Source organism: Anas acuta, chromosome 2 (genome assembly GCF_963932015.1).
Source record: "Anas acuta chromosome 2, bAnaAcu1.1, whole genome shotgun sequence".
NCBI lineage: Eukaryota > Metazoa > Chordata > Aves > Anseriformes > Anatidae > Anas > Anas acuta.
The window spans coordinates 112,752,226-112,780,096 of NC_088980.1; the positions used below are offsets into that span (position 1 = coordinate 112,752,226).

The 27,871-nt window shown below is 43.9% G+C and overlaps 1 protein-coding gene across 7 annotated transcripts in view; it reads right to left on the reverse strand.

Moving 5' to 3' along the window:
• Positions 1-27,871, reverse strand: part of MAPRE2 (microtubule associated protein RP/EB family member 2) — a 97,591-nt gene that overhangs the window by 29,444 nt on the left and 40,276 nt on the right. For 4 of the 7 annotated variants that reach the window (XM_068671733.1, XM_068671728.1, XM_068671727.1 and 1 more), the window contains one exon: positions 9,426-9,553. In XM_068671733.1, the coding sequence (XP_068527834.1) occupies positions 9,426-9,546 (121 nt within the window). In that variant the 5' untranslated portion in view covers positions 9,547-9,553. Of the gene's footprint in view, positions 1-9,425; positions 9,554-22,682; positions 22,881-27,600; positions 27,826-27,871 lie in introns of those variants that run through there. The other 3 variants (XM_068671734.1, XM_068671730.1, XM_068671732.1) reach the window with 3 other exon arrangements.

Here is a 27,871-nt window from a genome sequence, read left to right on the forward strand (position 1 = left end):
TGAATTTGTTCCTAACTCTGCCCTTTCATCCCCCCCCATATCCCAATTATAAGCTTTACTCTGATATCTAAATAATTGCCTGGAGGTCTTGAAAATGCACTGTGCAACCTTTCATCTCCATCCTTTTAGAGAACGAGAAACCTAAAATGTTCACATGAGATTTCCTCCTTCTGCTCGTAATGCAAATTCCATTTGCTTGCCTTTAGACAGAGTCTTTCTTACTACTTAAGACGTTTCCTTGTGTTTCTTCTCCTCATTCAGACAGTTGCTTCTGTATTTTGTGAGCCAGGAGGTGGTCCCGGGTTTGCACAGCGCTCGAGGGCAGCAAACACTGGCATACATCCACGTGACGGTACACACCCGGTCTCTCACACAATAATGAAGCCTGCTGCCAGACTCTTTCCCCAACAGGAGGATTTTATCACATCGACAAATGCAATTTATTAAAATGCTCCTTCCTGAAGTGCAGAGACAACATACAAATAGAGACTGAACTAAACACTACCAACTACAGAAAGAAGAAACTCCATGACCCACAAACAGCAGAAGTGAAAGCTAACCGGGACTACCTGATTTTACACATCACAGATGTCTATATATATGTACACAAATACACTTAATATCATATAGGCGTTATTTATTTTGGATTTTGCCCCCTAAAGCCTGTAGCTGTCACACTGCATTAGGACGCCAGCGCAGCAGAACCAGGACACTGCTTTCTACGCTGCCAACTGTTGAGATTTCACGGAGGCAGCAGGAAAAGCGGGACGGTGGAAGTTATGCAAGACTGCAGTGCCTGCAATTCACAGCCACAGCACACAGGCACAAGGTCCTCTGCACGCTGGGCAGCACTTTGGGTCTATTCAACGTACTGTACAACTGATGCTTCACTGCAGCTGCCTGGGAAAGGAGCATCCTTAACATAACGTAAAGAACCGCAGTGGAGATAACGATGTCATGGCTTCTGACAGATAGCTCTTGCATAATTTACATGGACAAATGGGTTTTTATGCCATTATGTTTTATTCAAGATTTAAAAACCTGCATGCGTTCTCTGGGAAAAAAAAGCATACCCCCCAAAAAAAAACAAAGTGACCAAAAAATCCTCACCCCAAACCTAACAAATCTCTACACCACAGTACTACCTGCCCCAAACTGCCCTCAGAGTACATCTGTCTCTGTGACCAAGAAATTTTTGTATACATAAAAAAAAGCTTTTGTATGCATAAAGCACACACACTAAAAAAGAAATAGTATGAAATCTCTTCAAACAACAGATGGAAACTAAAGGTGGTGGCACTGCCGAAGAGATTATTGGATGTGGGAGACACATCGATGTTAAAACCCTCCTACTCCATATTAGCAAACAAGCAATTTTGAATCCCTGCGCAAAACCCCTTTCATTTTTCCATCCAGAATATTGACGCAGCCACCAATTACGAGAGAGATTCGCGGGCCAGATGCCAAAACCAACCCGCAAACACAATTAGCGAGCAGGAACTCCACGCTCGCTTTCACGGTGAAGGGCACGGCAGCAGCCCATGAGGCTCCATCCAGCTGGCACACCCGGCAAAAACCGTTCTACTTGACTTGCTTCTAATATTTATAGGAAAATAACGGGGCGAAGTCACCACGGTGAGTCTTGGTAGCATTGAATCTGGCGGGCACACTGGATGCTGCTGCTTCAGGCCGAGGGGAGGCCTATGACTCATTTTCTTCCCCTCCTCTCTGGGAGGAATTTCGCTGTGGCCGAGATGGAAAAGCCCAGCAGCACCGCTGGCTTCAGGCACGGCCGCGTGTGGCCGGCCGCACTGCCAGCCTGCTGCTTGTGCTGCTGGGTTTTGGTGCATTTTGGTGGGTTTGTTGGGCAGGCGGAGGGCAGAGGAGGGGAAGGGCTGCTGGGGCTGCGTTCAGATACAGCAAAGCCAAGTGAGAAGTGAAGAGGTTTTTGTTAAAGCTAGATTTTCTCCTCTCTCTCTCCCATCTTAAGGCTGAACCATCCGAAAGTGTAAACTAGTGTTTTCTTGATAACAGAGATACTTCTGCTTCTGACTATTCCAGTCAGAAGGAAATTGAAGGAGATCGCAATGAAAACAAGAGAACAACATTCACTGCAAGCTTTTACTGCTCGGAAAACCTCCTAAACTGCATCTGAAGAGCAAGACTAGATCCTTGCTTTTTTGAACATGTATATTTATAACATTTACAAATTAAAATTACAGTATTTGCACACTATGAAATACTACAATATGAACACAAGCATGCCCAAGTTAATATATGCCCTCTATAGGAGTAGTCAGGTCACTCCTTCACGTCCTGTCCCTCCTCATTCATCCCTCCAACCCTGCACCACATGGAGGCAAGACCTCAGCAAGTCACAAAAAACCACAGCAGGCAACGTGGGAACACAAAGGGCCTGTGAAAAGGCAGGGCCTGTCTCAGTGTGTGGGTGCGTTAGTTTAGTCCTGAGGTCAAAACCACAGCAGAAGAAACTAAGCTCCAAACTAGAATTTTGCTGGAAACGTTTAATAGAAATTTTGCTCTAAAACCAGCATGCAATTCAAGCTTAAGCATTTTAACTGGGCCTCAGTTTGATTGCCAGACACTTATTTTTGGAAAAAAAAAACACCACATTTGTGAAAAAGAGTGACTGTACCTTTTTCTGTAATTATATTTTTGTTTGCTTTAAGCTTTTTTTTTTAAGAAAGATAACCTAAAAAAAATCCCATCCTATTAGACAGAAATTCCTTCAAATTATTCATTCACTCCAAAGTTGCAACAACCTAACCACGCATTTGGAAAATACAGCATTATTTGTACGCACATTAGTCATAAGTGCCTTGGTTCACTAGAGCCACGGTTGCTAACACTGATGGGAAAATGCACACACCCTGTGTTTCTGTTGCTGAGGGAACAAAAAAAAAGGGCAGTAACTTGCAAGGAGCATGCGTGACAATATTTTTTGATAAGAAATGGGGGAAAAAAAACACAAAGACCAGCAACCACTGTGTGCAGTACAGTGACATTGAGCTTAGGTTTTGCTTCCAGCTTCCTAGAGTTGCTTCCTTGGAAGTGACACAAAGGTAGGAACACAGCAGGTTTCTGATGTAGGTATCAGAATGAGTTCTTATTTAGATTTCAAATGTGTTCTTCTATTTTTTCACTCTTTTCTTAAAAAGCTGGGCACGTCTGTGAGCATCACGTTGAGTTACCTACAGCCTGGGGTTTAAGCAATGCTACAGCTTGTGTAGAGCATTCCATCAGAGGCCACCGCTTTCCCACTTGTATTTGCACTTCTAGCAACACCTGCATTGCTGAGGACATGGGTCAACAAACTTCTGTTTCTCCAATAAACAAAAAACCACTGATTTAAGAGATTTCAGCCCATTTCCTGAATGGGCTTTTTTTTTTTTTTTGGCATTTTCCAAATGCTTGAGCCCACTACAACTTACTGCCTTAACGGTAGAGAAGCCAGATGTGCATCAGTGAAGCAATGCTGGCTTGAGCTTTGCCCTTCCCACTAACAGTCTTGGGAGGGCACTTAAAATTAAATCCAGATTAGGATGCAGCCCTGCACTCCTGCAAAGAGCTGCAGGAGCAGAGCTCCTGTAAGGGCAGAGAGAGTGCCTGCACGCAGCCAGGAGCTCTGCAGAGCAGCACTGCCACAGAAAACAGCATCCAGAACTACCTACCTCCTACAGACATTACCCACTGGGACTGAGGTGCATGAAACTGAATGATGTTTGCTTTGGAAACCCTGCTCACTGCAGGTGGGGCTGTTGTGGGAGGTAATCCAGGATATCCACTGATCATTTTAAATAACGGTCAGTGGAGGGAGGTTTCCCCTGTGCTAGCTTGTATTCTCGTAAATACCTACCTCATTAAGCTCCTCATTAAAAACTCTGCTGTGTAAAATTTATACTTAATTTTCAGTAATAATTTATTTTGGAATTCATTAATTTTGAAATGGGCAGACAAGAAAACTTTCAGAAAACACAATTCCCATTTAACTTTCCCAAGCCGTGTAACCCATCTCGTCTGAAAAAAAAAAAAAAAACACCAAAAAAAACATGCACCAAGCAAAATCTAACAAGCTCTTTAAAAAGAGGGGAGATTAAGCAAGCAATGGCAAGTGACAACTTTATGAGTAATTAAACAGAAAGAAGTGAAAACCTTGTTAAAGTTCTATTCCTCCCAAATTCTGAATAACATTAAATACATATATATATATATATATGCATGTATGTATGTTGGCTGAATGTCTCAAGATACTGCTTTGCAAGCTTCCCCAGAAAGTTTTGGAAACGATCTTAAATGCGATCATCAACATCCATTATATCCCTCTAATCCTAAACATCATATGGAAGACATTAAAGAGTCATTTACACTGAGCATCCTCTGTGCTGCAGGACCCCAGAGCAACATGCCAGTTCCTTGAAACATGGCTTGGTTTCACAGTGCATCGAGCCTTGTTTTAATCACGTTTCCAAGCTGCTCTAGCGACCCAGACATTGCAAGGGTGGAAACTGGAAAAAACAACGTTGAAAGATGCTTCAGCTCAGCCTGCACTAACACACCAGGCTGTGCAGAAACCGTGCCGGCACCAAATGCCCCAGCAGGGTGCTATAACGCAGATTTTAGTAATATGTATGGGTTTATATAGACACTGGGCAAAATACACATTCCGAGGCAGGAAAAAATGAAACAAATCCTGTGCATGTAAGTCCCTCAGAAGAAGGGAGCAGCTCTCCTCACTGTGACTCACCAGCCACTGCGAGGGACAGTGGCCCATAGAGACTGTGGTGAAGCTCTCCCCAAAATCCCAAGCCCTGAAGGCAGCACAAACCCACACGCAGAACGTCTGCTGTGCCAGCACACTGCTCCCCTTGCTTTGAGACAGAGAGTGGGCTACCAAAAACCACACCCATACAGTGCCCACTTATGCTCACAGAAGGTACACCAACTGAGATGTGGTACCAACTTCAATAGTAGCCATATGAAAAACACCCAATTGCAAAAACCAGGAGAGCATCAGAGTCTAAAATTTCAAAATGCTGAAGCATATGCTCTTTTGATAGAATGGTCATTTATTAAAAGCCAGGGAGATAATAAAACATGGTTAATCCTTGTTCCTTGCACACAAATCCTGAAAGACAGAAGGTCTGCCTGCACTGGAGAGCAAACAGTTTGCAAGTTTGTAATTTTACTGGGAATGTTCAAATGGGTGGGGGGAAGATTCTGCATCTCCTTCACCTCAAAGGCTTGCATGAGCAGAGCTGAGACAGAAGTTATACTTCACCTTAGGCTGCATTTTCTTTTCTATATGCATTCACCATTTCTAGTTTCCTTGCTCATAATTTGTATAGCTTGTGTACTTTGTTTATAATTGTATTGTTTTGTTTATAATTGTATAGTGTATTATTTTGTATTACTTTGTTTATAATCGTATATGTATTATTCCTTTATATTTGATGTGTAAGCCCTCCATAGTCTCCTGCAGCATTCCCCTGCCTGACTCTTATTTTGAATACACTCTCGTGCAGCAGCCAAACACTCCTGAAAAGCCTTGTAACAAGTTCACTCTGTATTCCCTACAGATGAAAAATGGCCTTAGTAAAGAAAATTCAGTTATAAGCTATTTAGTCAGAATTGTTTTTAAGAAGCCACTGTGCATTCATTACAAAAATAGCATGACTCCCAAGAAACAACTAGTGACATAATTCATTTGAAACTCTTATTCCCCATGCATATGGGTGTTGCACATGGGGCCCTAAATATTAAGTCTTTTCGGTTTTTCCTCTATTATTCTTCACTCAGCTATACCAAATTAAATGCTCCCAAGCCTACTGCCCACCTAAAGGCAATGCTCGCTATGCCTTAAATTATAAATATGGGTCATATCCTTCATTTCCATGCTAACAGTCCTCCATGAAGCCAAACCTAGAGACCAAAACTGACAAAATGACACTCACTTAAAGCTTAGGGAAATGCTTTGCTGCGAGATGCTTGAGGAGACTGTCTCTTGTGTTGTCAAAACTAAATTACCAGAGGAGCTGCACGCTAAATGTAGGCTCTCTGGTGCTGCATCCATCCATAACCTGGCCTTTTTGGCACATCACAACTACAGCAGGCATTCAGAAAGCTCAGGGGAGCATTGCTCGGCCTATTTAGCAAGGACAAACACAAGACTCATGAAGAATACAAACACTTTATGACTAATCCAGCCTCTTCCTTTGCCACCTCTCATCCTAGGTCTGCTCCTGTAACTGGCAATGGGGGAACAGGCTGGTACTTCCCTGCACGTGTACTACCCAAGCTACTTCACACCGGGGCAATGAGGAAAAAAAAAGAAGGGCTGACTGTCTTTTCTTTATTACAAACTGTCAGGTTAAGCTCTAGGTATGCCTTTCAGCTCTGAATAAAGCCCTCAAAGGCAGAACATCACATTATCCCTTACTGCTTAAGCTTGGATTGACCAAAATTATCGCTAGGCTGGCTGCAAAATGTAGGAACATGTGAGGTCTCACAGACAGGTGCTGAAGATGGCTGGACTGCACATACAGTTGGCTCATGCCTCCTGAAAGTAAAGCTCAGAGGCTTTACATTCAGATTTAGCACCCTCAACCGCCCTGCCCCACTTTGTGGTCTTGCGTTTATCTTTTTCTGGCCTTTCAATCGCTCCTTGTTAGCAAAAATGAACAAAAACTGAATAGGCATATCACAGCATGACCAATTTTAATGCTTTTTTTCTTAAAAGTAGGTTATAAAAATTCAGTTGCAGTGGCTCTGAAGTTCACCATTAATGCTGTGAAACGCTTCACAGTGTTACAGAGGTTCCCACATGCTCCTTCTCTTTGAAGTCCTTGAGAAATGCTCATGTTTTACGGAAACTAATGTTAAGCTGGATGAAGGCTGCCAATGCTTTAAGGAGCATCAGCCAGAGGAATGCCAGGAAGAATGAATTAGTTCGGCTGCTCTCAGGCTCTGGTCCATGCTGCGCCTGCTGGTGCTTTGCCTGCTAGCTGGCCAGTCGCTTCTGCTACCGCTCCTCTTCCTTCCGTCTTGCAAACTGCACTAGAAGTACACTAAATAAACTATCTGTGCATGAAGAACTACTCATTGTTCATGTGCTGTACTAAATTAAGTAGGGACAGATTCCCAAATTCCATCTCTTTACTCCCTGCAAAGATGTCCTGCTTCAGCATGGGACAAACAAACTGCAGTCTCAGATGGAAAGGACAACCACCAGTAGGACTGCTGGAGCACTGCAGACACCAAAGCACAACAGAGTTTAGCAGAGTTCATCAGTGCAGAGATGGAAGTGCTCTGGAGCACAGAAGGGACTGCACTAGCATAGGAGAACGCTTCTTCAGATAAGCAGACATTAAAACCCATTTGTGGACTTACCAAACATCAACCTAAAAGTAAGAATGCATGCATATCTGGACTATCAAACCAAATGGTGAAATTCAAGTTTACAGATTTGACCCATTAAGATACAAACAATCACAAAAGCATCAAGTAACAACAGCAATTAATGCAAACCAGGAAGTTCTAAAGGAAGAAAAAAAAATTTTACGCAGGATGGAGTAACAGCTCTTAATGAAACAACCTTTTTTCAGTCCTTCCCTTGTGGTATGCCCTAAAATCCTCACTAGAGGTCACAGAAACAGTTGTGTAAGAAGCTGTGCAATGAAATGGGACAGTGCTTTTGTGACAGTTCCCATACTTTTCTCCTGTCTGCCCAGCTGAAGTCTCTCTCAATCCTGCTCTTAAGCATCTTTAACTTGTATTCACCATAATGTGACTTCTTTTAGATGACCTCTTCCTTTTTTTTTTTTTTTTTTTTTAAGCCCACACACATTTAACTTGATGGAGAATTCACTTCAAAAGCTTCCTTTCAACTACTTAAGAGCACATAAATAGCTATGGAGGAACAAGTCAATAACATGGCTAGTGTACTTCCTGTTTCAAACAATGGCAAATGTAGGGTATTTTAAGAAGAAAAGGGACATTTTCATCCATCTTTCCATCTCCTCATATATATATATACACACATACCCCTATATAAACACACACGTGTGCATATCCCCATGCGTATATTTCCTCTGTGTGTAATTCACAGAAAGAAAATACATTGACTAACTTCCGGACCTGTAAATATAACAACAACTAAGTGCAACATTTCAGTTCCAAGCTTAGTAACTGTCAGAAAGGTTATTTCCCATGTTCTGTGTCTTTAATTACTCATTTTTATCAGTCACTTGCACGCACTTTACCCTGTACTTCTCCCACCTTGGTTTTGTATGCATTGTGAATTTAAACATACAAGACTGATTCTGCAGATGAGATTAAAAAAATAAACAATATGCTACAAGGATGTCATCATCTAATGATTTTCTGAATCTTTCAGAGAATATCTACGAGACTGAAATTTTACCCAGAATGGTAGGTAAATTCACATATTTGAATATAAGACCCCATTTATGCATTTCAAATGGACCACTAAATAGCTGAACTGTGGTAATGTGGTTTCAGTTCTATGTACTTAAAGCATTGTCTTCATAAGTCAGATATTCCCAGCATGTCATTTGTCTGGAAGTAGCAATCTAGCTAGATGTCCTCCAACACAAACATCTTCAAATTTAAAAATCACAGCAGGAAATCAGAAAGAATCGCTCCTTGGGGGCATCTGTACTCTCAGTAAAACATCAGCCTTTCTCTGTGTCATTCCTAGTCATCAGCTAGTTAGAGACCCCGTTGTTTAACATGTATCTTGTAATTTCCACTCTGATTAACCAGACTGGCCAAAGTATTCAAACTATAACTTTTTTTTTAGTGTTCATTACCAAATTTATTTACAAAAATTCAGTTACATTTAAAGGGAAATGGGCAGATTTTCTTGGCAAACTTCTAAAACACCTTACAGCAGTTAAATGTTGATTTCCTCAAACCTATGTTTTTCTTCGCAGCCATACACGTGATCATCTGCAAACACCAGCAGGGTTTCAGGACCCTTACCCAGAAGAAACAGGTGCTGGAGAACTTTGCTCACTTGGGTTTTCAGTAATCTATATCACTTTTTAGCTATGTCCACTCAACATTGGAAAAGTTACCACCCTAGCAGCTTTAAAACACATGAAAAAAATCTTATCAGTATTCTTTTCTTACTCAGCCTTTTTATTACTTCTATGCAACTCCTGCTACATTCATCCTGTTCACCTCTGCATTTGCTATGCTTTCTCATGGCACCTTATCTTTCCATGATTAACATGCACACAAAAACTTTTCCTTTGTACACACATTAGTCTCTTTTCACAGAGTAACTGCTTTATGTCAAAGCTGGAAGTGATCTATTTTCAACAAATCGGGCTTTTAAAGTGGTTTTTAAATAAACATTTGTAGGGCATGCAATACTTTCTTACCTGAACACAGTTGTTCGACTTTTGTGTAGTTTAAAGCTAGTATATCATTAACCCATGCAATGATGTCATGTCTGCTCATAGTCTCTTGGGTTATAGAGGTAGAGTACACGTTGACCGCCATTCCCCAGCTAAGAGAAAAAAAAGAACAGAGAAATATTTTTGACATTGTTTTCTGGTTACAGTGAATTCAGACTTGTTCAAAGAAAGAAGGATAAGTTCCATCACTGCAGAACCTTTTCTCCTTTACTGAGAAAAGTTTAGTTTTGATGCCTTGACAACGTATAACCCTCTCAATGTCCTCTTGTACTCTGTGAATGCATGTCTCTTGATGTCATTGTGAACTTAAATAACCCACAAACGTACAGTATTCTCCGTAAAGCCAACAAAGGAGGAACAGAAAGAGTCAAACATAGCTTAAAGATATTAAGACAGAATCAGAAGCCTAGGATTCCTCCATGCAGTGCTGTACAAGTACAGTGATTTGACACCTCTGCCTTAGTTTTTGCTACTGCATGATGATCCAATTTCCCAAACCTGCATTTAATCTTCAGGTAACTTATAGAAAGTGTTCTACTTACTCAAATACCTATTTCTTACTGGGATAGGGCCTTTTGGATGATTAATTCAGTACCTAACAGTCACGGCGTTAACACCATAGAGCGAATCTGTTTTAAAATCTCACCAACCTTTATCCTGGAAGTAACTCAGATTTGCAACCCCAACTGTATGTTTGGAAAGCTGTTTCAGAGCCTGATTTCTCTAAATCATTTCCTGTCAGCTTAAACCCATTTGTTCTTCTGCCAGCATTATCCTCCAGCTCTAATGGCTTTTTCGTCCCCAGAGCTGATTTCATAACACGTTACAGACAGCAATCAGAGCCTGTCCCGATGCCCAGGTAGATTAGATTAAACAAATCCATTTTTCAAGTCTCTTGCAAAGTCAGATCTTCATTTGCTGGTCATGCCAGCAGTACTTCTCCAGCGCAGCCGAGCAGAATTGTGCTGTGTTCAAACAACATTTCAAGACCTTGGAAAAGGGCCGTTTGCTTAGTATCTGCAGTCACATCATTTCAAACATCTTTGTCTTAAGTACACCTCTGTAGTTACTTAAGGTCCTTTTCTGCAAGTAGTTCTAATTCATTGTAGCATTTATCATCAGTCCCCAAGTGCATCTTACTGATTCTTATTTCCTATCATTCTACACTAGCCATATCTTTCCGTTGCAAGACATTGCTCAGAGAAAAGATGTGCGTATTCGTGTTTATCTCACTGATACTTTCAAAGAGCTGAGCCAAGAACATTCATAAATAGAGTAAATAACATTCCCAAGACTAATCCAGGAAGTTCACTAATAACAAGCCACGTATGACATGTCTCAGAAACGATCATATAGTCAATCTTGCAATACTATTCTTGAAAAGAAATGGTTTGCAGGGGACTCTGCATCTTTGCCTCTAGCAACATCCCATAGCTCACACCTGGCTGGCTCTGCTGCTAGCTGTGCCTCCCCCGCCGTAGACCTCAACCTTCTTTCTCAGTGAAAGAGAGCAGGACCTCCTCTGTGGGATTGGAGGCTTGCATGGATTATTTCCACTGAGATTTTGCAAAGATATAATAACTGCTTGAAGCTTGATAAACAATTTTGCAGACAACACCAAGACTGAAGGTTAACTCCATCTATTTTTAAGTATGCTGGAGCCACCTTAAAAAGCGTACAAAAACAAAACAAAAACAAGAAAACAGCAGACTCACTAGCATTTAAGTGTATAATTACATACAGCATTAAAGAATGAGATGATGAAATTCCCAATATAGGTTAACTTTCTATGAAACAAATTTTTAGAGGCACAGAAGGTTGTTCAAATTGTCTGTATCTATTGTCAAAGAGCTCCAAATCCCCTATAATTTGCCTTGGCAAGGGGGTGGGGAACAGGCCAGTAAGAGACAGCAGGCTCCAAAAATTCATGCTCTGATAGTCAGGGTGTGACAGAGCCAGCAGTGCCAGGAATTCGCTCAGAACCAGGCTGCCCCTCGACCCACTTCTGTTCTGAAGTATGGAAGAAACCAGACTGCCTTCAGCCTCCCTGTGGGCTCCTGGACACCACGACTGATTGTACCAGCACAGCACTGAATTCACTGTGACAGTCAGCAAAGGCTGTTTTCTTGGCACACGTTAAGTGCTTGGACTGAATTGAGAGCTAGGAACAAAGTTTAGAAACAGGGAGTGCCCTTTTATTCCTCTAACTACCTCATCGTGGCTCATCCTGGAAGCTTAGCTTCGACATCAGGATGGAAGAGGTTTCTGAACAGGCAAACAGCATCTGAAGGTCAAAACATCATCTGAAGTGTTTTTCACTTTATTATTTTCAGCCTCTTCATGTAGATAGGAAACTAAGAAAGACACTGTCACTACTAAACTGACACATTAGATGCTGTTTATAAAGTCAGCTCAAGTAACAACTTAATAGCGAATTTAACATTGCCTTAAGATTCAGAATAGTGAGTTTGATATTAAACCAACAGTTTAATAGGGAACAATCCACCAACTCTAAAGAAACCAAAGATACTTAGATGATAGCATTGAAATACTGCTGCACTGGATTTGTAGTTGTCATTAGCTCATCCAAATTTCAATTGGCCTCTTTTGGCCCGGCAGAAGTCAAGAACAAGCACGGACTGCCGGCAGTGAAAGCACCAAGGCTATCCTGTGAAAGAGATCAAGAAATCCCCATGCAGGAAGGAAGCAGAAATTCCCTCATCGCACTCTTCCAAAAGCAACTGCGGAGAGGAATGCCTGTCTTGCTGCAAGTGACGGGAAGGCAAACAAGCTCCTTGCCACATAGGATGGAGGGCTCCAGGAAACAGTGTGTAAATGAAAAAACACAAGTTTTAAAATGTTACTTTGAAGGATATCTGTTATATTACTTGTACTGTGCTCACAACTGAAAGGAATTATTATGATCTGTGGTTCAGGTTAAAGTTTATGCTAGTTGGTGGAGACAACAGCTTTACGTCTGTATACATAGGTATGCATGAGTGGCTATCAATACAAATTTTAAACAAAGTTAAGCAAAGTGAACCAGAATTCCTGTTGAAGAAATCAGTAACATGCCACTGCCATTTATTCACATCAACCTGTTAACACAGGTCTGAATGCCCCACAGCTGCATCTGCTGGACGAGGCCACCACGTCCCTGGCGGTTTTGTCCCCCACCCTCCTCCAGCCACGATTTAAACCCCGCTAGGAAAGGTTTCCTTTACGGAACACACGCTCTAATTCGGTGCTCAGAGACACACGCATCCTGTTTGCCACACAGACAGACCTTGGGGAAAAAAAAAAAAACACAAAAGGAAAATCCTAGGCAGAAGAGCTGCCATACACAGCGATGGGCAAAAATCCCGGCGCTTGAAATCCGCAGCTGGGGCCAGGCTTTCCTCGGTGACTCAGTGCCCGCGTGCTGAGCTATGTTGAAAACTCTGCTCGAGCCTGGAGCAGGGACAAACATCTGTAACGTGACGCACGAGGACAGCTGGGCAGGTGCAGACACAGACCCTGCAGAGGGCCAAGTAGCGAACAAGTTGTTTGTACGTCCTAAAACGCCGCTTCTTCCGAACACAGTATTTATGTTTTCAGCTGTTAGGCTTTCCCTTGTTTAGGCTGGAGGCTCTCAAGCATAAGGCTGTGATGAGGCTTACACAAGCCTTAAAACAGCGTCCACCTCACGGAGACCTTTAAGCTTCCTTCAAGCAGATGCCTGGCAACCCTACAGTAACCAACAGCAGGCTGGGGCTAGCTCATCGCATCCCCTGCTCCACAGCACGCGGGTAGAGGTTAAAAACCTCTAGCTGTTACAGTGCTGCATAACCACAGAGGATTCTCCTTTTTTTTCCCTTATAAGAAACTGAAATTAAAATCCACAGCAAATATGGACAAGCCATAAGAGTCTTTGCATACTCCAGGCCATTTCAGAAAAACGCTTTTACACTTGCACGCCTGACCACCATAAACTTGAGCTCATAGGATTAGTTAGGTGCTGAAAATCCTGTATATGCTTAAGCAGATCCTGAATCAGAAGGGCACAGGCTCAGCTGGTGCAACAGCACCCATTACACCCTAAGGAAGGTTCATTTTTTAAGGCATTACGTGCAGCATGCGGCGTCCAGCTACAGATAACTGCAGCTGTTACAAGGTGTTACCCAGCTGTGCTTACGGACAGCTTTGCAAAAGGCATGTTTACTTGGCTTGTCAGAGGCGAGGAACTATCAGTTGTTGACAGCAGGAGCTGTATTATGCCAAACCAGTAAGAATGGCAAGACTGGAAGGACTGCAGCAGGGACCCTATCTCCAGAGTAAATATCGATCACCTCCGAGCCCACCTGGCTTTCCTGTTGTGTGTGGTTAGGCAAGGTACGATGAGAGGTTTTTGAAGACAATAGCAAACCAGTGTGACAGCTCAAAGAGGAGCCCTCTGGAAGCTGGTACCTGATAGCACGGGGATGGATAGATAACTCCAAGCAGAACAAAAGCTCTCCCAACAAAACCTGCTGAAGCAGAAGATGCAACAAAAAGGCAAGGATGAGACAGATAAAAGAGACTGCCCAAGCTTCTCTAGGAAAGGTGAGGTGAAAGCTGCTGCAAAACAAGGATCCCTGAAGGAAGAAGCCTGCAAGCCTCAGCAGCCACATCCCTACAGAAGGGAAACATCCTTTAATACAATATAATCCTGAAATGGCAGCTGATTTGCAGCTGGGCCTTGTACACACCTTTAATATTCACTGCCTACAGCTCTGGCTGTAATCATCAGCGGGCAATTATGCTCAAGGTTGTCTTTACTGTAAGGAGTCTCGAGGACAGAGAAATAACACAAAAGGCACAGCGCAATTTTAACAACACCATTTTACCAATTCTTACTCTCCCTTTTGACTTATGCTGTACTCCTGCAGCAAATTCAATGGCCATGACCAGCTCCCTCAAATCAGAGCAGTAACTGAGCTGCTGGATCAATACAAAGGCTCTGTCTAGTCGGAAACTCAAACAGTGAAAGATTAATCACAATGAAGTACTGCCATGGAAGAAGAGGAAAATAATCCTCTAGGTGTAAGATCGGGGGAAATTCACAGCCTGCAAAATACTGAACATCAAATCCCCTGTGCTCCATTCCCATGTTACTAGATAGACCTGACATGTTAAATGTATTTTATAATCCATGGATTTCATTTACTTCTGAATGTGATGTTAGCTTCACAACATGGATCATATTTGAAGACCTGAAATGATTTGTGACGCATGGTACAGAGTCTAGACAAGACTGAAGCAATCCACGCACGTTTGAACTGCTTGAACCCTGCAGTATTACCATTTGACACAGTAAACAGAGCATATTTTGCATTGTTCCCATTGCAGTCCCCTGGTTAAGTGCAAGTGAGGTTAGAGTACAAAGAGATTTACTCTGACTGCATTAGTGCACCATTATTATTATTATTTTTCAAGTTTTGTTCTTTTAAGTTAGAGGCTGTCCGCAAATGCTGGGATCTTCTGACCCACATAAATGTTATGATGGATCTCAAGGACTGGTTTAGACCCAAATCTGAAAAACTCTTAAGACCAGTAGTAGTTGTGTTTTGTGGTACATATGGCCTTAGAAAATGTAAAAAGAAAACCCAAACCCGTATTATCTGGGAAGCAGAAAAACATTGGTTCTTTTCCAGACATTCAGTTGCCCCAAATCTGAAAAACACAATCAGAAGTATTCAAACAATATACACGATTTGAGCCAAAACCTCCGAGATGGCCCAATAACTGGCAATGCAGTACACTGCCTACTGCTTACTTTTTGCAAAATAGCTTTAAAGTTTATTCACTAAACAGTTAGGAAATTAGGATAGTCAAAAAAAAAAAAAAAAGAAGCACAGTTATGACTTTGAAGAAAATAACTTCAGTGCTTGGAATATTTCAGGGCACCTGAGGAAGACAAGCTACATTCACAGACCCACTTGAAATATTTTTATTATTGTTTTTGATCTGCAAGTCATATTTTCATAGCATAAACAATGTTTTTTTCCCCCCCTCCCTCAGACTACCTTCATTCCTTCACTCCTCCTGCTGCCACTGGAGCTGTATGGCAGTGCAATGCATAATGTTGTGTCTCTAAATACTAAAGCTTTTTCCTCGCCCCCCCTCAGGATTTGCCTTTGCATCCAGAAGTACGGCACAATATTAACAATTAATTACAAGATCTCTCAACTTCGGCTGGAACTATTTGCACATCCTGGTAGGCTCCCTATCAATCTCGATGTGTAAATGAACCCAAACCAGAATAAACATTGTCTTGCCAAAGGAAAGGCAGAGAGCAGCAGCTCACACTGCATAGAAGTGACTCGCCCTCCCGTAAAGGTGGCTCCCCCGGTTATGAGCAAAGCTCAACACTGCACCTGAGCAGGCACTCATTGTCATAGGGACAAGAGGATGCACAAATTCCAGTATGAAATCACGCTACTACAAATTAAGATGACATCCTATTAATGACGAGCCACGAAAACCTTTGAAGTGGGCTGAATGGGAGGAACATAAGCGTGGCAAGGCGGTGATGTTGAAAAAAAAAAGACTGCTGTTTCTTACAGTTATTACCCTCCCCCGCAAGGCTTTCAACTCAGAGATCTTAAGCTTGAATTGCTCCTCTGCTGCCCCGAAGGCAGACATTCAACCTGTACAATTTTCACAATAGGCACTGGTAGGCTAGTCTGCCTTTCACAATAGGCGTTGGGATTGTGGGGAAGGAAAATTGATTCAGAGAAGAATTATTCTCAGACTTGTGTTCTATAATAAGCCCAAGCCAATTAGAAACACCTACATTATAGTATAGAGAAGCAGATATATGATAATTTTGTTACTAGAAAACCTTGGAAAAGTTGATGAAGAAACAAACATTTTATCTTCTCTGAAACAAAGTCTCAATTCACCAAGACAAACGTGGGAGTTTTAATTCTCCTTGTATTATTTTTCTCCTACTGAAATTAACAGATTACTAAGCATACACTGCCGATCACAATGTAGTTAAAGGATTTCTAAGAGGTTGCACGTGGCATAAAGGTAGCAGCAGCACTCACTATGGAGGAGAAAGGGTTTGCAGATGCCTCTGAAGGCATAACAGATGAACCTTCCACCTTTCTGCTCCCACTGGATGGTGGGTGGGTAGTTAGAGCTTCAGATGGTAGACCCCAATGCTTGAGCAAATGCAGATTTACTGGAAAACAGAGACAGCAGCTGAGGAGAGCTTGTCCTTAAACCCACTGCCCACCTGCACACAGCACCTGAGCTGTGGGGCACAATGGGGACAGCCTGAGCACTCACACCAGTGAAACACATGCCCCTGACAAGGAAGGGACAGGAATCATCACAAACCCCAATTAAGGAAAAACAATAATCCTGGAAACATGTCACAGGCACCCAGCTTGTCAGGCACCGGAGGCATAATTTTGGAGAAGCCCGGTAGCAGCAGCCCCGCTGCAGCACCCGCTGCTGCCTCGTGACGTTTCTGCCTTGCAAGTCCCGAAAACAGCGTGGGCAGGCCTGGGAGCTTCAGCAGGGACAGGATCCAGCTAGCTAGTGAGATGAAGTCACCAAATTAATTTAGCGTTGACCTATCCGGAGCTTTGCTGCCCCCCCGATGCGGATACATTGGGAGGCGAAGGGCTGGAGCAACACGCTGATGTGCTGTGGGGTTTTGTAACACCCCGCAGCCCTCCTTGTGGGGGGACAGCAGCCCCCAGGGCTCCGTGCATGGCTGTGACGCAGCAGCACAGGGCTGGAAAAAGGGGAGATGGGATTAAACAGGGGGAATGCAGTGGCTCGATGCTAGCAGGCAGCTGCAGCTTGCTAGGAGGCTTAATGCAGCTCGCTTGCAAGGCAAGGGGAGTACCGGGTGATGTCTCATGGGATGGGTGCTGTGGTGGCTCAGGAGGTGGACTATGATGTGCTTTCTCTGCAACACCGTGCAGAGGATGAGGACCTTGCCACGCATCAGCTTTTCTCTCCTGCACGAAAACCAAAGGCAGATGCACACCGTTTTTACGCTCCATTTCTTCTAACCCCGACACACGCACATTACACACAGGAACCCTTTGCACAGAGCCTCCCGAGCAGGCACCATAAAGGTGCACAGCGTTGCACCTGGGGAAGGAGCAGCGACACAGCTGCTGCCCGTGCAAGCATCCCAGGGCACACGGGGAACGGTGCCAGGGCAGAGCCCACGGGACAGAGCCAGGCAGGCGGCCAGCTCCAGCTCCTGCCGGAGAGACCGTGGCAGAAAGGTGACAACACCGAGCTGGGCTACGGGACAACTTTTATTTTAAGCTACCTTCGCCCCGCGGTTGTAAACAAGCATGTGACAACAGATGAAGCAACACGCAGCCATGCTGGCTGCTTTCGCCCATGCATCACTCTCTAAAATGCGGCTCTGTATTTTTGTAACATAAAACACGAAGCTCCAGCATGGTCGCCCAGGGTGGCCACTGCCATTTGGGGCTCAGGGGACAAGCAGCAGGATTTCTGCTGCCTGTGCAGGGCACCCCACAGGCAGGCTTCTGGGACCAAGCTCTGCAGCATACAGCCGCAACCTAATGCATGCCAGGGTCCCTTGCCAGTACCATGCCGCAGACCACTGAGCACTGCTTTTTACTGAGTCATATCCAGAAATCAAGAAAAAAAAAAAACAACCAAAAAAATCTGAGTTTTGACATCTGAGTCTGTTGAATTAGGCCCAAATAAAGACCCGCATCTTTGTCTCACACAAACTCCCCACAGAGCATTATTAATATTAGAGAGATTTCCAGTGTTAGCATTTCAGCCACGGCACTTAATTTTTGTTTTGGACACCAACTTAACTTGACCTCTTCCCTTGTTTTCATGACTTCATACTATAGCAGCCAAGGAGATGCTCTGAAATTACTCTGGTACTAGAAATATTACTAGCAAATGACTTGTACTTAAGAATTAATCCTACTAAGCACTACCTAAGATAGGACTGAACTTCTAGCCGCAATTGCTTCACTGCTAAATTAATTTTAGAGCAACTGGAACTAGAATTCGCTAATCCCTCATGGAGTAAATTGCCCTTTATGAACACGTTAGCTCAACCATCTGTGATTTATGTAATTTTAATGTATTATTCTTGCTGTGTGCCAGTAACCACAAACTTATTTTACCTTTGTTGCACTACCCATGCAAGTGCTGAAATTTCCAGTACAAAGTAAAGCTACCCCCAAACACATTTTTTCAGCCATGCTGTTCTTTGAAGGTCTGTAAAGACAGTGTTTTCTTCTGGTTTTCAATCTTAAAAATCTCCTGCTGATCTGAAGTGGGAAATTCCCAAAGTTTTGTTTTCCCCAGTCTTCTTTAGATGGTGCTTGCTGCTTTGGTGCAGCTGGAATGGTAAGACCAGAATTACTGGCAGTTACAGCAGTCTTTATCTGTGAGCCCCAGCAAAGCCTTGTACCTTAAGCTAAGAGAAGCATAGATGTCCTGTTTAATAGGATTTAGCCTCCGTTCATGGAATATCTTGAGGTCAACTCCTAAAGTATATTGCTTCCAGCTGGCAAACGGTGACATGAGCAAGTTCAACTCCCACAGTAAACAAGACAAAAAGCGTTTATTGCTTGAATTACCTTCAACTACACATAACTGCAGTTAAGTTAATAACCTGTGCTGCAATGTGAATATTTAGATTCTTCAGCCCTCTCAGTGTTGGCGTAGGTCATGGGACAGGACATTTCTGCACCCCTCCCTGTAAACCTAAGTCAAACTCGGCCCACATCTGACACAGCTCGGGAGCTGTGCCTACAGCCAAACGTTCCCCACAGATTGAACTTATCAATAATGTTAGTATTTTCTGCATGAAAAAATATACAAGTCATTAAAAACAGAAGGAGCAATTTATCAGCTTTTAACTTCAAAACATCATCCTTAATTGCAATGTGCATAATTAGTTTTATGACACAGCAGAACTATCCTTCTGCTCCACTGTGTCAATGAACTTGTGGGCATCCCTGGGTACTAAATTGCAGAAGTAGCTCCCAGTGACTTACAGAAGGCAGCATAAAATAATTAATGCACTGCAGCAGCAGCAGAAATACAGCTTTGCCAAGAATTAAGCTAAAAAGCAGTTGAACTGAGACGGCATGCATACATTTTTCTTTCCCATTTGAAACCTTTGGTCATAGGATGGTTTTACCTTGGTGACAGCACTGAATTTGTTGCCATATGATTTTTTCCACTGTCAGAGCCCCTGATTTCATCACTTCCTTTTGTGTGCTGCATTTTGAACTCAAGGGCTGTTTATGCCTTTGAGAATTACAGAATAGGATCATGAAGTGATTTAGGCAGGCAGGGAGCTACGGAGATCATCCACTCCAACCTCCTGGTCGCAGCAGAGCCAACGAGAGAAGGTTGATGATGGCTCAATTCAGCCAAATGCTGAGCCTCTCCAAGGACAGGCACCCCACAGCCTCTCTGGGCACCCTCTTCCAGTGTTAGACTATCCACACTATGAAAACTCATCTCCTGCTATCTTAAGAAATCTACTGTTGCAGCTGCTGACTGCCCATGCCTTCCATCCTCTTCCTGTGCACCTCAGGATCTGTATCTTATATAGCTTTGAAATATTAATGCAGGCAAGGAGTGATAAAGACCCCAAACAGTAATTCAGCAATATATAATTAACCCCATTCTGCATAAACAGGTTTTCAACAGAGCAGCTATTTACATGTGAATGCTGTCCTTTTAGGAAAATTTATCTCCTTTATTCAACCAATTACCATTTCACTGCCTCCATGTTCTCAGCACTCTCGCACGCGACAGTCTTTCTGTATCTGTAAGCTCCCAAGGGACTTCCATATCACTGCGTTATGTACCCCACTTCCATACAATTACTCCCAGATTCTCTAGTTATTTCCATAAGCTATGATTTGCAAAACACTGAATCCACAAGTAAAGCAAACGCATATTCTACTTCAAGTATTTCAGTGCTTCCTGTTCATGCTATTACTGGACCAGCTCTACAGAGATTAACCTTAAGAAGTGAAGCATAACAACCATGTAAAATTTGCCTAAAATGAATTTTCACCCCCCCCCCCAAATTGTTTAACACATATTGCCAGCGAGCCCTTCCGAGAATCAACACCGCATTCCAGAGTGACAAGCAAGAATTTGCATTCAAGTGCATCTCTGAATAATTGCAGCTGTTTGGGTAAAAAAATTGTGCAGTACCAAGGAACCCTGTTGTAGAGAAAATATTCACCTAAGTTATCCCTAAAAGATAAAACTGAAGTCTCCAGATCTCTCTGGCTACCTCATGGTAGCACGAAACATATTGAAAACTAAGCCTCTGAAACAATACACACAACCACGTGGAAAACCAGGAACACACACCATCAACTTCACATATGACTACAGCAAAATAAGCCATTCCTTTGTCATCTGCCATGCTGGAGAATAAGGGTCCATTTCACACACAAGAAATCCCAAACAAATCCCACACTGAGAATTCCTCGGTTTGCGTAGCTTGTTTAAATATTGCTTCAGACCACTCTTAGGTTTCGGTTTCGATTCACAGGAGCTCACTCCAGTGTTGCTGGCCTCCACCCACACGCTCCATCTTCCATCACCCAAATTTCAGTCCCCTCCATACCTCAGTCAACACAAGTGACACAAGGCAGCCCTATGCAAGGCCAGAACATCAAGACCAAGATCCGCATGGCATATTCCTCTCCATGCAGAGCAATTGGCACAGTTGTAGGATTTCCTACGGAAGCTACATCCTTAAGTCTCTACTTACTGTTTAATGTTTACATTTCCTGTTTGGATAGCACAGAAAACACACTGGATTTAATACAAAAGCATATTCAATAAGCATAGAGCTCTATGCAAAACAAGAAATCATTTCAACACAGATAAGCCAAGCCATTTAACAGGAGTGTTTTCAGTACAGAGCCTTCTCTACCAAATATTTAGTAACTCAGTGTACCATCAGAAATTTAGAGAAGTTTTTGTCCAAAAAAGACAGGCAGATTTCCATTTTGATTTACATGCATTAGGCACGAAGACAACAGAACTGTGTTAAAAATAAAAACAGCATTGCTTTAAAAAACCTGAAGAGTTAAAAGCACTTCCAGTAAACTTTCATAGCTGATATTCCCCTTCCCCTCCCACCTAATTATAATGAAACAATATGATGGGGATGCTTTATTGGTGAGTCAGGCAGCGGGGATGCGAGCATGGCAAGACTCGAGCAGCTATTCAGCGTGACACGAACACCATCCCTGGAAGAAACACACGGATGTTTTCCATTTTTTCTGTGGTACCGATACTGGAAGCAAGCGAGCAGCACCGCTAACCAGAAGCCGGGATTCAGCGAGGGGGCAGGACCCAAAAGCTCTCACACGCTGTCCCAGCACGGCGTGACTGACTGCTGTCACCGCCGCTACTCCAAGCCTTCGTGCCATCCCGTGCAGTGGTTTGCGTGATTGAGAGCAGATGTGGTGAGGCCACTCATTTTCAATTATCAAACAAAGGCTGAAAGTTGCATCTCCAAATGAAAAGCTGGCACTTGGCTTGATCTTCTTCCTTACCCAGCCTTTGCTATAATTATCTTGGGAATGAGGAAGGAGAAAATTCTGCCAATCTGACTGACCTTCCCCCACCCACAAGCCCCAGAACTGAAACCTCTGAAGATATTTTTAAAAAGTCACTCATTCAAGTGCCAGGGCTTGAAATGTAGGCCTACTGCACTTGCTTTTTTCTTCTTACTGCCTCCCAAGACGAGTCCTTCTATCTCAGGTGGTTACTCCAGGTATCCCACACAGGAGACCACTCCTGTAGCCCAGTCTGCAGTGGGGTGGTTGCATCTCCCTTGCAGGATTCATTCACATAGCAAAAGAGAAACTCAAAGAAATAGGTTTAATCAGGTTCTCCTGGTCCACAGCCCTGCTTCCAAATCACCTTTCCTTCACAAGGCAGCATTTTTAGTGCCTGTTTCCCCACGAGGCTTGACTGAGGCAACCAGGCAGAAGCCAAAATGTCTGCTTCCGAAAATGACAGCATCAAGCTCGGTTCTCTCCTATCTTAAATTCGCTCCTGTTTTCGTTAGCATGCTAGAAGCACATTGCTGTTGCTATGCAACTCAAAAAGGTAGTTTCAAAAAAAAAACCCAAGCACACAAACAACATCCCCCACATGCAACAAAACCAGAGGCCAGCCTCCTACCTCCAGGATGTCTCAAACCCACAGCGCCTGGGTGCAGCTCAGCTGCTCTCAGACCTCCTTTGGTGAGAGGGCCTGGGCACAAGCCGAGAAGATGGCACTGCCTGAAAGCTAGTCTCATTTCCTGCCACAGACCGGGCTGTCTGTGAAGTGCTGGCTGGTTGCTTTCCTTCCCCACCCCCTGCATAAAGCTGCCTCTCAGCCCCTATTTTAACAGACAATAACCTCATCCACCAGATACCGTGACAATATTCCCTTTAAGGAAAGCCTAAATCCAGGTTAAAAGAGGTAGCCCAATAATGCAGGCACAAAACATCCAGGCTTCAAACCACTGATGGATGCAGTACTGAGCAGAGCCATCCTCGTAGCCTCTCCTACATCTCCAGGCACTCACAGGTGAACCCCAGCTACCCTGAGGCAGTTTCACCCTGTGCTTTCTGAGGGCTGGACCTGTCCAGCTGCAGGCACTCACCAAAACCATTCTGCCTGGACAGAGCCCTCCCTAATCACAAAACAAGATTAAAGAAGAGCAGCTGCAGCAGGGACAGGAAGCCAGCTTTATGAAAGTGAAAGAAGAGAAACCAGGAGGTACCTCAGCTGGTGGGTAACTGGAGCGTTTTCTGCATGGTCCCTCTTACCCTGGCTGCACATCACCAGGGTGGTCTTCTCCCAGGCAGCTAGCAACCATCCTGCTGCTTTCCAGGTGCTCCAAGGACAAGGGGTTATCACAAACACCGCTTTTAGAAAAGCTCAGGCCAAATTCACAGGGTGTGACTTCTTACAGGCATTTGCAATTGCCTTTCTCCTGCTTCCACTGCAATTTAAGGTAAAGCTCTCATGACCTGCAATAGCAGCAGTTAGTCCAAGAGCAAACACCTCTAACAGTAATGTGTGAATTTACTAATGTATTTACTAGCATTTGCTTTAGTAGCATTTACTTTTGCAGAGGATGAAGACAGTCCTGCTCATTGGTATGACAAACAAGAAGACAACATGCTGCATTTACTCAGTACTTTTTTCACCATTACCAGCAAGAAAATCTGGGGCCTTAAGCTACTGATGTTATCAACACAAACTGTCTTTTTTAAATTCAGAGGAATCATCTGCTTACTGCATGCATGAGGACCTAGCTTTGGGGGCAGCCCCATGGGCAGAACAGGCTCAGTAAGGTGGCACAGGAGCACAGACCAGTCCCACAACCACCTGCCTCCCGATATCCACCAGGAGCTGGGAAGGCAGAGACCAGACCAGATTTTGATGTGACACAAATCTTGCCTTGCAGCAGGAGTTAGCGGCTCGTCCTGCACCGAAGGACAGCCAGACGCACGCTGCAGCACGCCACGGCTTAGTTCAGTGCTGGGTGAGGAAATCACCGCTTCCGCCCAACTTTCATTATCATGCATGGTCACATGTCAGCCACTTAAACTGTTTCCAAGAAGACCCGACACTCAGGAAAGCCAAATATTTAAGGGATACCATCAGAAACATACATAGTGACAGACAGGAACTTTTTTTTTTTCTGTTTTAGTTTCTTTTAGCTTCGCAATTTAAGCAAAAATAACCAGGAAACTAGCCTCCTCCCTGCCTTTCTTGAAAGCTCCGGGTACAAAACTAAACATAGCTGGTGTATGAAGGACCAGATCAAACCAATTTTCTAGCAGCACGTAGATAAAACAGCAGTTAGAGGGCACAACAGGTTGTCCCTTTTTAAAGGGAGTGTTTTAGGCTATGCATGCCCTTAAAAACCTGAAATATTCCAAGTCTGTACAGCTAGCTTTGAAAACTATGGTGAGCTGATCAACCATACAAAATGCCTTGTCCCTGGCAAAAAAAACGAAACACATTATTTAAAAAATTCTCCACCCAGATGTTGATTTGGTTTCTCGTTGAAATGTTTCAGTTTCCTTTGAGCATACAAGTAAAACTATAATTAAATGCAATGCTGTTCTCAGAAATGAGCCCAAATCTATTTTGGCCAACAAAATGACACCTCGGTTCCAACCCAGTTGTAAAGTTAGTCTCCTGATCTGGAACACACACAACTGACACATGCAAATCCTTCCTCTGGAATAGAAACAGAGTTTTACTGGAGAAGTGCTGATTTGGTCCAGTTATTTACTGCAGAAGGTAACATCTCCCTGTGACTCAATTTTATGCCAAAGTGCCTGGTTTCCATTTACCAGCTCAGCGAGGCTGCAGGAGAAACTTAACACCTTGGGCCTGTATGTCCCAGTCTGCAAGATATAATATGTCCTTTGGAAGACTTGTGAAAACTATTTGTGGCTGTGCATACAGAGCACATGGCTGGAGCTCATGTGGTACAGGTTCAATTCCCCACTGCGTCCTCAACGTGGTGGATAACGGAGCAACTCCTTTCATGTCAGCCTCCTAAGATGTAAAATGGTATAAAATTTACCTTCTTTTAAAGTCTGCTTCAGGAGTGACATAGTGAGGCTCTGGTGGTAGCCTGCTAGGTATTTGAAAACAAAGCTTTCCTTTTTGGTTTACCAGTTTAGATGTCCTCAGACCTATCTACTACGATCAACAAATACTAAAGTTGTTTTAAAGTACTTATGGACTAGAATAGGTCAGAAGCAGTAAAAATGAGGGTGCATTTCTGATATTACAGGAGAGAGGAGCAAATGCTCTCCAGTTACTCCCGAAGTAAGCCCATTGCAAGCAAAGTACTCATGGATCCGTGCAACTGCCGACCTGATGTCATGCTCCAGGCTGTGCTTAATGACATATTTATTCCATATTTCTAGATACAGATGGAACAAACCAGCCCGACAATCAGAGGCATAGCAACTTGATGTGTCATGGGGTGAAGTTGTACGGGCTGCTCCCCGTGCCTGCTCCCAAGCCAGCATGGCACCCAGCACAACAGCGGCCAAGTAACATGGATCTGAACCTACTGATCTTAAATAAGATATTTATTGATCTCCTGCTCTACCTTGAACTTAGCTAGGCTAGTTTGGGCCTTGCTGTTAGAGATTTTTATGGAAGTTAACAGTATTATTTTCCAGTTTCAAGGAGAAGTTTCACTGCAGTTTTCACATATTTTCTTGAAGGCTTCCTTTGTGTTATGATTAACACTTCACTTTTCACCTGTAGCCCTAAGTACCATATTAAGTAAACATTCTCACTGCAGGAAGGGGGGATGGACAGATTTGGGTGCCTCATAGTCTGTAGGTAAGGGTAGGATTCCACAAGGAAACGAGAACCTAAACAGGAATCCCCTGTGGAGCTTTTTTTTTTTTTTTAAAAAAAAACAAAAAACTTTGTGCATTAAAAGGTTTACTTCCTAATGCTTTTAATTAAATTATTTACTTCCCTAAAATAGCACGCAACATCAGCATTAGCAGCTCTGCATTCCTTTATATTCCTGCAGATGGACAAAAGGATGCAAAGCCCTACAAGTCTCAAAGAACAGCCTTTCCCTTAGAAGAACCAGCCTTTCATTCAGATGCAGAGCAATTCCACGGTTTCTAGAAAATTGGGCAATTGATATAATTATTCCTGTCATCATGTGCTTAACACAGCAGCCTCACAAAACGCCTTTTCTAGACATGGCTCAGCATAGAAGACAGACAGAAGGACAAGAAACCTGACCCGTTGATGGCTGCAGAAAACTACATGTTGCAAAAGGATAATGGAGAACCCTATTCAGAGGTTTTCCAGGGAACCCTTCTGAAAGAAAGCAGCAAAGATAGCAATCGGTAGCACCTATGATTCATGCATTTATCTTTAGTGGCTGTAGCACGTTAATTCATCTCAAATCAATTGCATATTTCTGCTTAGCTACGTGGTGGAAATGCAGCTTTCCACCAAACCGGAGCCTTTCAGCGCTCAGCAGCGATTCAGATCGGGGAAGCGAGGGCTCCATTTTTCCTGCAAGGAGACGCAGGTCCTTACAAAAGGAAAAAAAAAAAAGCCACGACAGTAACGTGCCATCGCTCCTTTGTGCTGAACGCGTGCGCTGGGGCTTTGCCGACAGAGGTAGGAGCAGCTCCAAGGAGAGGGATGGATGGATGGATGGATGGATGGATGGATGGATGGATGGATGGGATCCTGCGGCAGCGCCCGACACACGCCCGCTGTGCTTTTGGGCACGCTGCACGACCCCACCTGGGTGCACGACCCACGGCACCGCTCGGTGCCGGGGATTTTCTCCGGGGCTGAGCCAGCCGCTCTTGTTTTGATCCAGCGGCCGGCCAGATATGTGGAAGCAGCATCACTTCCATTTCCTGCTGCTCCCAGGCCAGGCTCCCAGGGGCGTGCAGCGCTGCGCTGCTCCGCGGGGGCACCGCTCGCTGTCAGCCGGGCGGCATTTAAACAGCCGGGCACGGCGAGACGAGATGGGGCTGACGCTGTTTTCCTGCCTTTTGCTTTTTTTTCCCCCCTTAATTTATTTTTTATTTTTTTATTTTTTTTTCTTTTTATTTTTTCTTTTTTTACTTTTTTCATTTTTCTTTTTTTTCATTTTTCTTTTTTTCTTTTTTATTTATATATTTTTCATTTTCATTTTTTCATTTTTTTCATTTTTCTTTTTTCCACTTTAAATTTTTTCCCCTTTTCCCCTTTCCCTTTTCATTCCCCCCTTCCTCCTTTTTCCCATTTCCGTTTTTCCTTTTCCATCTTTTCCCTCCATCCTTTTATTTTTTCCCTTTTTTCGATTTTTTTTTCAATTTTTTTTTTTTTTTTTTTTTGCATTTTCTCCCAATTTTCCCCCAACTCCCCCCCCTTCCCCTGCACAAGGCCATCCATCCCCCGTCCCCCACCACCGTGGGGAAGGAGGGGGATGCCCGCAGCCCGGCCCCATTCCGCAACGCCCCCTCCCTTTCTCCTTCCTCCTCCTCCTCCTGCCGCAGCCGCCGCCCGTCCTCTCTCTCTCTCCCCCCTTTTCCCCCCCATCCCCTACCTGTAGGAGCGCTCCCCCCGCACCGTGTGCTTCCTGAAGGGGATGATGGTGCCGTTGTCCTGGATGATGTCGTTGTTGTTCTCGCCATTTGGGGACAGGGCTTGGGTCGGTCCGGGCATTGGCGCTCGCTCCCCCGCGGCTCCGCGCCTCCTCCCCGCCCCAGCGCTGCGGCTCTGCCTGCGGAAGGTGCTGGCGGCCCCCGCCTGCCGCCCGCCCGCCCGCCCGGACCCCGCCCCGCCGCCCCGCGTCACCGCGCCACGTGACCGCCCGC